Genomic DNA, 15,936 nt, shown 5'->3' on the forward strand with positions numbered 1-15,936 from the left:
CGCCACTGCAACACATTTTATCTTCTGCAGAGATGTTCAAGCATTAAGCAAAAGATATTTAAAGAAATCCTCATTGAGCCAACCAGGAGTCCTGAAAGCCTTGATTAGTGATTAGGCTCACTGTGCACAGAGGGAAACTAACAAGTAATGGCCTGTACAGAAGAGTTTTAGGCCAACAATAGTCCTCTCAAGTCTCAACCCAAGGCTCAATTCCTCTATTAAGTTGTTTCTTAAAACTTATGAGCATCACCATTTACTCTTGGTCCTCCAGCTTGCTGACCAGTAATGCCCCACAAGATTTTGCTCCTTGCAGGCAGCTCTAATACTTGTCTCAATTATTTCCTTTTTTTAAGATGAAGTGCCTTTTGAGAGCAGGGGTCATGTCTTTATTTCCTTACAGTGATAAGCATGTAGTAGATCAACTAAATGCTTATGAAAGCACGTGATTCAGAAGTAGAGATTACTTTAGTCATTCTGTTCTCACCTGAATGATGAGTAACTGGCAGGAGGACTTAAAGGTGATTTAAACAGTTCTGACCAAAATACTTACAGCTGTTTTCTCCATCGATGCTGTGATTCCAAAGGCACTTTGGTGTTGTGCACAGGTAGAGGCCCTAACTAAAGAAAGGTCATCATGTCCACTTTGTGTAATTTCTTTCCTGTTGGGGACTGTGCCTTTCTGGTCAGTAGGGTTATAAGCAGAAAAGCTCACAGTGCTCTTTCTGTGCTGTTCTGCACAGCTCTAGCTTATGTTTGTTCTAAATATAGAACAAATAGCACAGTGGCACTTCAAAGCCCGGGAGACTATCACAGAAAGTGTTAAGCTGGAATTTCAAAAGCAGTGAAGTTTACTTTATAATGTTTTTTTAAAAATAATGTATCAGGAAGCGACTCATAGACATATGAGTTGTACATAGGGTTGCTATGAGTCGCAGGCGACTCCAGGGCACATAACAACAACAACATCAGGAAGCAGCCACTAAGTAAACAAGTAAGGTGGGTTTTGGTATTTAAATTAACGAACTGGAGATTGCTGCTTTTGGAAAGACAGAGTAGGCTTATTTTTCTCTACTCATCTGGTAGAACTTAATTCTCTAGACAATTTATACAAAAGAAACAGCTCTACTAGTTACTTTTCAGATAAAACTTTTTATTGATTTTAATGTATGGGTTTCTGTGCATATCTTTATTGTGTTCCTTCTCTTCAGGTTTATTCTACTCTTCTTATTTGAGGTTCTTAAAGTTGGAATTTATATTTTTAAGACTTCTTCATGTCGAACATATGCATTTATTGCTATAAAGCATGTATAGAATAAATACGCTAGAAACTATAAAATTCTGATAAAACAAATTTAAAAAAATCTAAACGAATTGAAGGACATACCAGGTTCACAAAATCAAAGACTGAGAATAGTGAATTCAACATAGATTTATATTTTTACTTAAAACAATTTATATCACAATTTCAGCCTGTTTGATTGATTGATTGATTTGTAAGTAAGCGATCAGGAAAGAAAATTCTAAAATCTGTAGGAAAAGGCAAAGGAGTTCTGTTGTTTTTTGCCACTGAGTCAAAACCAATGCATAGATGACCCTCTAGCAGGCTTACAGAGGCAGTAAAATATTTTTTTAAAGACCAAATCGCAAGAATTCAATCGGCCTAATTGTTAGCTATCATACTAGGAAAGATGGAGTGTCCGCAATACATACGTGGAAGACCTCCAAGGAGATAGATTGACACAGTAACTGCAGTGATGGGGTCAAGTGGGTTAGAGATGATGAGGATGGCACTGGATAGGACAGGGATCAGCTCTGAGGTCGCAACATTTTCTCAGACAATAAATAGTTGGTGTCTTTTAGTCAGCAAAGATTAAGAAGCTCCTGTGGCATTGTATGTTACATACTGTGCTGCTAAGCAAAACATCAGCAATTCTTATCCGCCAAGTACGCAAAAGAGAAAGATGGACAATCTTCTTTCATAAAGATTAACCTTAAAAACTCTATAAAGAATCTCTGAGACTTGAAATTATCTCACAGGCAGAGTTTAGTTTTTTTGTTAACACTTAATAGTTTTTTGCAAAATACTATTAAGAGGATGATAATGAAAGCTACAAACAAGGTAAAACATTTGCAAATCATGTATCTGATGAGAAAGTTTGTTGCTGTTATTGTTGTTAGGTGCTGTCCAAGAATGTTTGAATGACAGCTAGCCCTCTAAGTTTTCTAGGTCATAACTCAACAATGCATAACAATGGTAATTATGGTACTAGATCTCAGTTCGTTTTCCCAGAGAGCTACTGACCAGATTTGGACTTCTAGCCTTTCAGTAAGTCATCAGTCATCTAACTGTTGTGTTACCAGGTTTTCTGATAAATAAAAAGTGCTTAAAAATACGTAAAGATCTCAAAGGTCTATAGTAAAAAAAAATCCAATAGTAAATATCTATAATGAATTTAAAAATACAAAAAAATCTCCTTGAGACAATTCCCAAAACACATGTACAAATGACAAATACATACGTGGAAATATACTTAATATTATAGTTATTAATAAAATACAAACTAATGGCCTAATTCCACATTAATAACCAGAATCAAAACCAAATCCAATGCCATTGAGTTGAGTCTAACTCATAGGGCTTTTATAGGTCAAACACATACTGCTTCATTATATTTCTACGACTATAAATTTTAATAGGTAAATGTTGCCATAACTTTCCATCTCAGTGAGTGGTGGGTGGGATTTGAACCACTGACCTTTTGTCTGATAGCTGTTCAAGTATGTCTAGAAATACAGAATGTAGTTTTTTATTCATAAGACTAGACTCATAGGAAAGCCTATGCATACTACATGGAATAAGGAACAATATTGCAGATAGTCTATTTACACTGAGTGCTGAACTGGGCTTAACATAAAGGACCAGTGCCAGAGCTTAAAATAAAGGGACATACATCTAGGACTGGAATATTGAACTCTGCCCTCTACTAATAAGCTATATGAATTTAGGACAAGACATCAGGTTTTGCCTTCTTGCAGTAATGATTTCAAGAAAAAGGATAATCTCCTACATTCATATAACCTCTTTAATTTTCATGGCACATTTGTCTCCTCTCTAATTTATACTGTTCCCAGTATGAGATATTTTAAAGCAAAATGGTGATCAAGCAATTTACAGCTATTTTGAGATTTTGCTTTGGCCTTTATTTGTAATATGACTCCTTACACCTCATCCATGGGGCCTGTAGAGCGAGCTATTTATCCCTGCACCCTCACCTCTGTCCATGAGCTCCAGGCTCACCAGTGTGTAGCACTCCCTGTTGGTTGGCTGCCTGTGATTCTGCTCTGATCCATTACTGCACTGCCTTCATTATTGTTATGGTTTGTTGTTGTGACTACATGTATCTTGTCCGCTTTCCAATCTTGAGTCTGTATCTCTCAGAACTATATCAGATAATAAGCTATGTAATACATCAAGTTTGCATTGGCTGATTTTTGAAAATAATTCACCAGGCTTTTCTTACCAGGCTGTCTTACTCTGAAAGCTCTGAAGCATGTACCAGTTTAGCTTCCAGCATTGAGTACACACAGGCCATTCACTGTGGTACACTGAAAAAAGGTGGTAGAGTGCTCTTTCCATTGCTCCTACATATAAGCAATTCCTTCATTGTTGTTGGTGTGCTGTATTTTTTTAAATTTTATTTTAATGAAAGGTTACAGAAACTGAATTTCAATTCATCCATTGTTATACACTTTCTTCCTTGCCCACAGTTCCCCCAGTTGGCTTTTCTCTTTGAAAAGTTAAAAAAAAAATTTTCATTATTCTACAATTCCAGTCCCCAAGTCCACTCCACTATGCAGCTTTCATTCTGGACTCTTATCATGACAATAATACCTAATCATATATTCCTCTTAAATAGTTCTCTCCCTCATCAGTTTCAATTCAGTATACATTATTTATCCCCTCATAGTTTCCCACCAACTCTGATGTCAGTCCCACTTTATAACAGTGACACTATGCAGTATTTGTCCTTTTGTGACTGAGATATTTCACTCAGCACAATGTCCTCTAGGGTCACCCATTTTGTATACTATTTCATGAGGTCCTTGTTTTTCAATGAAGCATAGTATTCCATGGTGTGAATATACCAAAGCTTCTCTAGCCATTTATTTGTTGATGGGGCCCTCTCACCCCAATAAAAACAGCAAAACTTAACAGAACAGCAAACAATAAATGCTGGTGAGGTTGTGGAAAAACTGGAACCCTTATTCACTGTTGGTGGGAGTGTAAAATGGTACAACCACTACGGAAGGCAATATGACACTTTGTCAAAAAGTTGGAAATAAAAATACCATTTGATCCAGCAACTCCACTACCGGGAATATACTCTAAAGAAACCATAACCGCCACGCAAGCAGATATATGCACACCCATGTTTATTGTGGCTTTGTTCATAATAGCAAAGAGCTAGAAACAACCCAGGTCCTTCATTGTTAAGCTTAACTGTCTATTTCTTAAGGACACTTTTTATTCCTTGATTATGTTAGATTTTTCCTAATGCATGCTTGCATAACCCCTTGTTCATCTTCCCAGCATTCATTTATAGAGAACAATATTTTCAAAGTTCGTCCATGAAGTAAGGAACAATTTTTGTTTTGATCACTATGCCAATCCCCTCTACCAGCCCAGTCTGAGGTATAAGGTAAAAACTAAGCCATATTTTCACTCTAAAAAATTTTTACTTAGAATCTTACAATTTCTGAGGCATTATAGAATTTGGTGTCATCACTATATTAACACCTAGTTTATGTCTCTAATACATGCCTGGGTTAGCATTCACCGGGGACACAAAGTTTTAACTAAGTCAGCTAAATGCATATTCAATTCTATTTTTGCTGGATTCTTGCTTCTTTAATGCTGTTGTAGTTTTGTGTATTATTTTAAGATCATTTTCCTTACAAGGAGTTAAAAAGTGGTTATTTCTGTCTTGTGTTTTTAGATGTAACATTATGCTTAAGCAAGAGAGTTGTCTCATATTTGTTTTTATAGTTCAAAGCACAAGTAAGAAAGCTTCTTCTGTTTTTGGTATCTTTGTTTTGTATTTCTAACTCCCTAGGTAGTCCTGAGCTTTAGGTTTTTGACAGTTTCCTAAAAAAATGTTTGTTCTTTACTACTGTTCTTGGTTTTATACACTTATTCTTTAATACTGCTTAGAAACCCTGGTGGTATTGTGGGTTTTAAGTTAGGCAGCTAACTGAAAGGTCAGTATGAGCCACTCCATAGGAGAAGGATAAGGCACTATTACCATTCAGATTTACATCAAAGAACAATCAAGGGTCACCTTGAGTTGGAACTGACTCAAAGCAAGTGGATTTCAAATAATTTGTATTGTTTTGGGTTTGATTTTGGGGGGGAGAGAGGGTAGTCCCTTTTGTTCTGAAAGCTGAGCTTCATACCCTTTGCACTCTTACTAAAAAGACCTTTTTGATATCTTCTGATACAAAAACATTCTTAAAATATTAGAAAAGATAGTTTACATTTTGTTGAGTTATGTATAAGTTGGTACTTAGGACTTTTTTTCTGAACTCACAACTTTATTTAAAAATGTTATTAGATGCTTACTCATGAGGTTAACAGGTGAATGTGTTTCCTGTGAGGCACCATATAATGTGTTAAGCCTGAAGTGAGTAAGATAAGCAATTTTCTATCCTTTAGTCAAGCCATTTAAGTATTTGTCATATAGCTATAAGAGCTAATTATCATTGTTTAAATAAATTAATCATCATAACCTTGGTGTCATGGATACTTTCCACAAATTTATCTTAAGTTTCTTAAGTTAGTTGCATTCTCCCCTACACAGGAGGGAAATGAAAACTGTAGAAAACTACAAATAATTTTGAAGTTGCAAGAGTTATAAAAGTTGAATAATCCACAAGGCTGCCATTTAAAAAAGACTATTTTTAAAAAATATAATGCATGTAAACAGGAACACCACCAGCACCCTCTAAGAGTTAAAAAAGACTGTAATTGAAATATTTTTCAAAGAGTTTAGGATACTTGTGCCAATTTGACTTTTTTTTCCTAACGTATCAAAAAGAAGCAAGGAGTATGAGTAAGAGGAGTTTGAAAATAATTACTGCATCTTATATGTTCACTAAATTGAAATGCCTGTTTATAAAGTATTATAATATGATTGCTTTGTGACAGTAAGTACAGCTCTAAAGGAGAGCCTAAGGTTATTTTTTAATAAGTATCTTCTTCCTGATTCTAAAAATGCAAACAATAAAATACTCTGTGTGTCTGGAAAGCTATTGACTGATCCAATTCTGAAAATGGGATTTTATATAGCCAAAGACACCTTAAACTGAATCCTTTTCTTTTCCCTCTCCTAAGTCTCTTTAGAGCTTATGCAAATACACCATATGCTATAGACAACCTTTCTGCATAGACTTTTTCCTTCTTCCTCAAATATAAGACCAAAGAAAGGATAAAAATGATGAACTACCTTCCAAGGCAATTAATTAATGTATACAGTTTCTGTACATCTTATGATGTTAGTTATTTAGTCTATGTGCAATATAGCAATTACATTAGGAATACTTATATTTCCTGTTTTATAACCACTAGATTTACATTCTAGAACTTGAATCATTTCCGAACTTCAGTTGTGTGAACATCACCAATTTTACAATTATCCCGTAGACTTCCAAATACTAGGAAGAGATAAATTTTAACTAAGAAGTTTTCATCAGTTGTGCTAATGGCAACCCATCTCCCTCTCTGAGTTATATTCTCTCAAATATGAGCAAGTTAAACTCACTAGTCCTATGCTGAAGCCAATTTTCTCTGAAGCATCCCCCTAGCAACAGTAGTTGGAAGGATGTTTCCTGGAGTCTTGCTATTGTACGATATTGACTGGGAACTTCTTGGGTGATTATGCAAAGTAGGAGATCACTAAGGTTGAAGAGGTAGACTCTATAAAGGGAGATAAAAGGAGTTTAAGATCAAAGTAAATAGACTCTTCCTCTTGCTTAAGTGTACATGCTGTCTCCCTTCTCTTTCTAGGGGATTGCACTGCACTTTCTGCGCTAATGTGTTGGTAACCTCATCAGGGATTGTGGTGGTCAGACAACCTTGAATTGCCTAATAGAAAAAGTAAGCATTTACTTGAGCTTACATATTAATATATAGTGTATGACTACACTATATATTAATACTATTACCACATCAGAAATTCTGATCAAAGCCTTTTTTCAAACTTACAATTCTAACAGTGATAGTGTATCTTGTATACAAGATAAAGCACAGGCTTATTTATGTTTATTTACTAATAAGTAAATACTTTTGTGTTTCCTACCACATCATATGGTGAAATTGATGTGAATTTTGTCACTACAGATTAGTGCGTAAACACAAGGTTTACTCTGCTTATTGTGAAATTTGCTGCTTTTGACAAATTTAAAAGAATAACCAAAGTGTTTATTTATTTAACAATAGATTGTTGTCAAGTAAGAGATCAAGTCTAGTCAGTCGTTGCTGTAGAATCTGAATTCACATCTGCCCTTCCATGGGTTTTCAGAGGTGGTCTCAGAGCAACTAGTGGATTTGAAACAACTGCCTCTGGGTTGGGAGTTCTACTGTTTGACGCCCAGAGCTTCCTGAACAAGAGAGAAAGTATTAAAGTAGCAAATAATTCTTTATATTTTAGTAAATATTTTTGGCATACTCCATTCACACATGATTCTATCCTATGCACGTAGATGCCAATGCCAAGTGTAGGGAAAAATAAGTCGGAGGAGGGCCTCCCACTTTCCCCATTTGTTAGATGTGTAAACAAGTCATTGTGCATATATGCTCTATCTTTTCTTCATCAATAAAGTGTAAATAGTGTTCAGGTTCAGAAAACATAAATGTTAATCACCTATTATATAGTGCTGTGGTTATGTGCCATTGAGTTAGAAGTGATAAGTATTCAAAAAGTATTATTTTCTTTTCCCGGTTCAAAAAGTTGTTTTGTTTTTTGTTAGGTTTTTTTTTTTTTTCCACCTGAAATCCTTCAGCAGGTTTTCAAATGCAGTAAATCATAAATCGCTCAGGTGTATGTTGTTGTTGTTGATTACCTTCGAGTTACGCATGACTCAGTGACCCTATGAACAAAAGGCCTGAAACCCCTCTACAACTATCGATATTTATCCAAGCTCAGACAGTGTCCAGAGGCAAGTTATTTAGGTATATTGCCCATCTTTTTCCCGTGGTACAGCTAGTGGATTCAAACCACATTCTTTTGGGTTAGCAGCATAATTCCTTACCATTGAGCCTCAGCTCCCTATAGGAAAATTGTAAAGGATATTGTTAGGTAATATTTATCAACATACTTTTATTATTTATATTTAGATGTATACTTTTAGAGTAGTGTGAAAAATGTAAAGCAAAATTTTCCGTCTTGAAGTATTTTCATCTAATATGACTAGAAGTGTAAGGACAAATACTTAAGGCCTTTTACCCTTTTGAAACTATGTAGAGGCTGACCTCTCAGCCAAAACAAATCATCATTCTATTCTACTACAACTATTGAGGACCGTTGAGTCAGAACCAACTTCATAACTGATCTTCCAGAAGGTTTCTGAGACTGTAAATCACACAGGAAGAGATTGTCTGTCTTTCTCCCAAGAAGCTGCTGGTGGCGGATTTGAACCTCCAATGAAGTGCAGCCTTTGAGTTAGCAGCAGAATCACCTACAGACTGTGCCATCAGAACTATTAGGTGAAACACCAGGGCTAAGTCATGGCTCCAGCTATTTAGGTTTTTTTTTGTTATTGGGGTTTTGTTTGTTTTCTTGGTATTGCCTTTGTTTTCTTTGTCATTTTGGTGGCACTTCAAACTCCCATGCTCTTTAGAACATTTCTCAAGAAAGCTTTATGTCTGTATTAAATTAGAGAATAATTGTCACTTACCCATCATGTAGGTATTAGCATTTTATCCTGAGATATTGTATGGGCAAAAGAAAGATGATACCACTCAATGGATTTTATAGTAAGTTAACATGCAGAAAATGTAATAGTCTATAACATGTACATTAGCAAATGCTTTGAAGAATAAATATTGGTTAATCTGGTTGTTATATTCATTTGTTGTAGGTAGAGTGATGCATATAAAAGATTATCTAACTTTAGCAAACATGAAATTAGTTGTTCATAGACAAAACTCTGGAAAGAATTTCTTTGCATAAAATATGTTAATGAAAGTTGCATGTGACTTGAATCCTTCAAGTTAAGCTGGTTTAACTTGTGTATAACTTGTATATAACTTTGAAATGTAAGCATGTAATTTGCATAATAGGAGTATTTTAGAAAACATTTTCTGAAATGGGGTGGGGGAATATTGCAAGAATGTTTTCTCAAAATTGATACTTTTTTCTAGTCCAAAACGTATATGTGCAGCTGGCAAGGAGAAATGCTGTGCTTCACAGTGGATTTTGCTTTGGGATTCACCTGTTTTGACAGCAAGACAAAGGTAAGATAACAAGCAATAAATCCATGGCACCCTTGTGTTTTAGTGGACCTTAATTCACATGTCATAGAATTTAACACTTGAATATGTCTGATAGTCACTAGTTTTACTTGATTATGTAATGCATGTATGGATAATTTATGCTGTCACAGAGTGTCTTGCTTTTAATTCAGTGCCCCTGGAGTTCCATAAGCCTCTGACCCTAGACAATAAAACAACAAACTAATTAATATGAGGAGAAAATAATTTCTATCAGAGTTGAAAGAATACAGCACAGTATGAATTTCTTCGTCCAGGATCAGGGGAAGGAACCGTGACAATAAAGTAAACACTCTGAAAAGAAACAACCACTACCGTGTTTGACATACTGCCTGAGCATTTTCAGTAATAATAGAATTATTATTATTATACAAATATATTTTATTTAATAGTTTAAAATATTGGTAAAATTTACTGCTTTCTATTTTAAAAGCTTGGGTTTATTTTAGACTTTTCTTGTGATAGAAGTACCAACATTATCAGTGTAAAATTGCTTTTAGACTTATTTTCATTAACCTTTGTGAAAGACCCATGTTTTCATTAAACAACGTAAGTGTTAAGGAAATGTTTTGCAAATGTAAAGTCAATATCTTGCCAGATACTGCTAAAATATTTACTCATTCTGCTAAGAATGAGTGCAATGGAGAAATCTTGGTGTGATAAATACTGTCTTTATCACATTTGCTATAATATGCATAGTAATTACAGAAACATTTATTTTTTTGTTCAATATAGCTTCAGTGCACTATTTGAGACTAGCTTATTTTGCATTGTGTAACTAAAGTTATTTAGCATTGAATAACTAAACAATTATATCAAATCTTCTAAAAGTTGACATTCATTTTCACATACTTCCAAACCTCTTTGTATTAACACCTATGAACACTTTCTTCTATGAATTAGTTATTACAGCTCTTATGGGGCCTTTGTAAGATAATACTTTTAGTCCTTGCTCACTTCCTATTCTTCTGGACAAGTAGTTTCCAACAAGGGATGAGTTTTCCTCCTAGGATCATTTGGAAATGTCTGAGGCATTTATGATTATCATCTCATGGGTCTGGCATTGACATATCATGAATGAACTGCAGTGCAACGCAGAACTGCTCACAGCAAAAGAATTATAGGGCCCAAAATGACAATAGTGGAGACTTTGAGAAGCACTACTCTATTGTTTAATTATTGTTGTGTACTGTAGAGTTTGAATCGACTCATAGCTGACTCTCTGGCAGGTTTTCAGTGACAGTTAATCACGCCAGAGGAGATTGCCCATCCTTCTCTCAAGATGCAGCTGGTGGCCTCAAACCACATGCCTTTGGGATTGCAGTGCAGTTTTTTTGCACTAGGCCACCACAGCTCTAGTCTATAGTGAGGGGAAATTTACCGGGGTCATTGTTCATTTCTTTTTTTAGGGAAATTTGCTGGAATGTGTTTTTTCCAATAAGATTATAGGGAGGTGGACAGTTAAATGCCCAACTCCTAGCCATGGAATTATCAGTTCATATCCACGCAGAGGTGTCTCAGAAGACAGGCCTGTCAATCTGCCTTCAAAACCTTGTAGAACAGATCTACTCTGTTCACATGTTTTCACCGTGAGAGGGTTAACTCGATGACAACTATTAATAACATCAGAATAAAATTTGTTTGCTAAAATTTGATACTAAGTAATGTGTTCACATTTGCCATTCAACATTAAGATCAATATTGTCAGCCTTGAGGATCAGAGAATAAAATCTATGTCAAGTATGCATCATTTTATGTCTCTGAACTTACTCCAAACAGACCTTCTAGTTAGCAGATGCTATTAATATAATTTGGTTTATAGCTAGATGGGGTTGACCTTATTACATGCTGTTATTTTGTGCTGGCAAGTTGGAACCAACTCATAGCTGACCCTTCAGCAGATCTTCAGAAGCTATAAATCCCATAAATCCCACAGGAGGAGATTCCCCATCCTTTTCCCATGGAGTGATTGATGAATTAGAGCCAAATTCCTTTGGATTGGTAGTGCTGCTCTTTATCTGAGCCACCAGAGCTCCCTATTACAAGACTCTGTGTGAAATAACTAATTTTTGTATTAGAGAAAGAAAACTAATATTCAATAAAATTTGTAAATGTAAGGCCTAATTTATGACTACATTACCGAGTCTAAAGAAAGCCATTTAAATTGATACTTTCTAAAATTCATCTTAAGGGCAAGTTAATTAGATAGTGCACCTAACTGCTACCTGAGAGTCCTTCCATGGCCCTTAGTCTACTGTAGTAAATTTCTTCTGTGTACACAGTGGAAACAAGTCATTTACCTGGAGAGAATCTCATGAATTCTTCATTTCAAAAAGCTAAACACAAAGCCACTGATGCTGTTTCCAACACCTGCCGTTCCTAATATGATTATAGCTGTGCTAGGCATGGCCAAATACTTTGTGTTAACGTTTCTGTCAGTACCTTATTCCCCAGACACAGCATTTTTTCCAAAATTGAGTCTATTCTTTTTTTAATAAAATTTTTTATTTTAATTGTGACTTTAACAAAAGTTTACAGAAAAGTTTGATTTTCATTCATTCATTGTTGCAACTTTACCCTTCTTCCTCTCTTCCACCAAAGTAAAAAAGTTGACATTTTTTAATACTAATTTATTTACAAAAATTGAAAACAGAATCTTCCAATTTTTCCCACCCCACCCCATCAAATTGTACAACTCCATGATTCAAACCCACCTCCCCCTGCACATCCTCATCCCTCTGATAATTGAGTCTATTCTTACAGTAACAGCACAGAGTAAACACAACAATCTTTGTATTGTGACACCCAACACTGGTTTTATTCTCTTTGCTTTCTTCTTGAAAGTCACAGTTTTCACCTTCCTGACACATATGACGGGAAAAGGGGCACAACCTTTAGAAGTAAATATCTGTGAATATGATTAGTGTCTAGACGACTTCACAAGGGAGTATTATGTGGTATTCTGACATATTCCCTTCAGGCAAATCACTTTAGCATCCTCATCCACTGGAGTGTTGGAGGAAAGAAGCCACCTAGCTCCCTGGCTCAGAATATTATGCATCATTATGAGGATACTATTGGAAGATTCAGATCAGCCTGAAAAGAATTAGAAGAAATCACTGCTTTAAAATCTAACTCCCAAGAAGCTCTTCACTTCTTACAATCAGGATTTCATTCTACTCAACTGATAAGCTTTTCTATTCCATAGACATGGATTAATGCAGTATCTTGAGATAGGGGTGCAAGTTTAGGATGCGCATGTACTCACTTAATGAATAGATTTTCTACTTTTATTTAGTTAGTCATTTTCCTTTCTCCCTTAGATGCTACATCAAATCCTTCCTTAGTCAAGCCTTTGTCTTCTTTTTGTTAGATCTTCTCTTTACTGTAATCCCATAATATATTTTATAATAAACAAAATCAGGTTCATGTATACATCAGTCGCTTAAGATAAACTTCCTAATTACTAATGCAGCACATTTTTTTTATTGTTTGATATTATCTTGCGAACCTCAACACAAAGCAACATTTTGTATATCAAAGATCCAAACTTTGCCTGATCGTGAATAATCCTCACAATTTCTGCTGTATTTAAACTATTGTTGCAGTCACTGTGACAATCCATTTTATCTATAGTCTTTCTCTTTTATTGATCCACTCCTTGTTCAAATTTAATGTACTTTGCCAAATATTGGCATCTCCTTATAACATGCCCACGTTATGTAAGGGAACTGCTCAACATCCTTACTTTTAAAGAGTACATTGGCTACAATTTTGTAGAACAGATTTATTTCTTTTGATAGTTCATGGGATATTCACTACACTTGGACAAACCACAATTAAAAGACAATTCTTCCATCCTTATTTATTAAGCAACTTTCACATGTATGAGACAAAAGAAAATGCCATGGCTAAGGGCGTACACAACTTAGTCTTTAACATATCATTCTTTACCTTAACGAAGTCCTTGACAGCAGATTTTTCAAATGCAATATGTTCTTTCATTTCTTACTGCTAGTACCATGGGTGTTGATGGTGGATACAAGTAAGATGAAATTACTGATAATTATAATCCTTTCTATCTCTATCATGATGTTGCCTAGTTACCTAGTCATGGGGATTTTTGTTTCATTGAGGATTTTTGTTTCATTGATTTTTATATGTAATCCATGTTAAAAAGTTGTCTCTAGATGATTACAGTGACTCTATTCCAGACTCTAGTACTGAGAGTAGGGTTTATTAGAGAAATAATCTGGACATTGGGGGAGGCAAAGAATATCACTCATGGAAAGCTCAAGTTTTGTCCAGTAGTCCCAAACCAGATTAACAGCAAACACAATTAGTAAACGTTCTTCAATTTGTCAAAGTTCCTGTTCATTTCAGTAGCACAAATCCAAATCATCCAGCAAGGTTTGCTTCAGAACAGTTATAAATCCACTTCTTCAGTCATCTGGCATGCAGAGCCTTTAACTGTGGACAAGTCAAATGTAGGTTGTAGCTTACCATGGTTTCTCCAAAACAACGCCACAGTCTCACCAGGATCTTGCCACCAAGTTCTTGCCACCAGATTCTCTCACTCCACTCTCACTCAAGTCTTACTGCTCGGTGTGAGAAATACTGTCTCTCTTAGCCTACCTAGCTTCACAGCTGCAGATGATATGTAAGACTATGCGTCTCTAGTTAAGGTAGCTGGAGACCAGAGGATGTCAATGCAATGATTAGGAAATGCAACAATCCTTCAGTCAAACCATCTGTATTGTGTCTGTTAAATATTCTGTCAGGATCTTCCTTCTAAAGCCTATGACCTTAATTTGACATAAAAGGGATTCTATCTAGTAGAATCAATCATAATTCTCATGAGGATACCTTGTCTGTTAGGTCAGCATCTTGAAAACCAACTCCTTGTCATACTGCTTGGCTGTGTTCATGCTTTGAGTGCGCTCTAAGTCCGACTTCCTGAACTGCTAAAAGCTCTACCTTTTTAGGTAAAGTTCTTCCTTGCTTTCATTAGTTGAGTGTTTTATCCAGTCCATGTTATATTTACTTTCTTTAAATCAAGTTAGTCTAAAGATCCAGATAATGTTTTTTTTTGTTTTGTTCTGTTTACTTTTTCTTCAGGTAGATAGTCTAAGATTTCTTTTGAAGGTGAACTACTGATTTCACATTGTTTTTATGACCACTTTATTTCAAGAAAGCTGGTGAAATACTGATACATTTAGTTGGTACTCAGAAAACAACTGAAAGTGACACAAAACAGGATATAATATAACAGAATTATTCCAGAGTTTTGCTTCATATAATTGACATAGAAAATTTCCATTTAAGAATATACAAATATTTTATTATTTTTAAAAGAAAAGTTTTCCTAGAAAAGCAGTAAATGTCATTCCAGTGAACTATGAATATAGAAAATATTCATAATATTGTCTTAGTTTACTTATATGCCTTCTTTCAAAGTCCAATGAAATTTTCAAGTTCAGCATCCATAAGTTTTAAATTCTTTCAAGAACAGAGCTAATTTCTAAATAATTAGGACAATGTTATTGCTCTATGTAGCCTTTGAATAAATAATTATTAAAATACAGATTTTTTTTTTGCCTAGAAATATTTAGACTTTCATTTACCCTGCTTATATGCACAAAATAATTAGAACTTCTGTACAACATTTGTTACCTAATTGGATCATTTGTTTACTATTTTTGGGTCACAAATAGACCCACAATGTTTAGCAGTACTTATTAACCCCTCCTTTTTTTTTCTTTTCTTTTTTTTTTTTTAGGAAAAATATGCTCTAGGTTTTGAGAACTTCCCAGATTTTAATGCTGTCTGTCTGTATGGACAGCTTCATCAGAACCATATGTATGGTCAATTTTCCTATTCCATCTCACCTATACTTATCAGAACCAATTAAGTGATTATGTCCAAGGATTAACTTATCCCACTTCAAATGTTTTCAACATTAATAAGTAAATAAGCTTAGAAAATGTAAAATGCTGTGGGAAATGAAATATATGTGATGATAAGAATTTCTTCGAGCATCTGCAAAATAAATCAGAAGACCATTACACACACACACACACACACACACACACACACACACTCACTCACTCACACTCTCTTTATGAGAGTAATTTTAAGGATTTAAACCGGAATAAACTAGAAAGCTATTCCAGCTGTCCCATGGCACCATGTTGCCCACATTCACTTCATGCTAGAAATTAAATGGAGAAATTTCACCAGCCTTTATTTCCAAACTTGTATTAAGGCAAGTTAGCTTTGGAATTTCATCTTTACATTATTTTCTTGTTCCCTGGGATTTGGAAGAGATTCCGTCCTAATTCTGTCAATAATTAAGTGGAAGAAGGAGAGATTGGCAGTGAGAATTTGAA

The 15,936-nt window shown here is 35.0% G+C and overlaps 1 protein-coding gene across 1 annotated transcript in view; it reads left to right on the forward strand.

Annotated features, from left to right (window-relative positions):
- SNTG2 (syntrophin, gamma 2) overlaps positions 1 to 15,936 on the forward strand; it is a 644,399-nt gene that overhangs the window by 550,945 nt on the left and 77,518 nt on the right. Inside the window, exon 15 of the mRNA XM_006882917.1 lies at positions 9,419 to 9,511. Coding sequence (XP_006882979.1) covers positions 9,419 to 9,511 — 93 coding nt within the window. The remainder of the gene's footprint in view (positions 1 to 9,418; positions 9,512 to 15,936) is intronic.

Source organism: Elephantulus edwardii, unplaced genomic scaffold, assembly GCF_000299155.1.
Source record: "Elephantulus edwardii isolate Elephantulus edwardi_28Jun2011 unplaced genomic scaffold, EleEdw1.0 scaffold00025, whole genome shotgun sequence".
In the NCBI taxonomy this organism is placed as follows: Eukaryota; Metazoa; Chordata; class Mammalia; order Macroscelidea; family Macroscelididae; genus Elephantulus; species Elephantulus edwardii.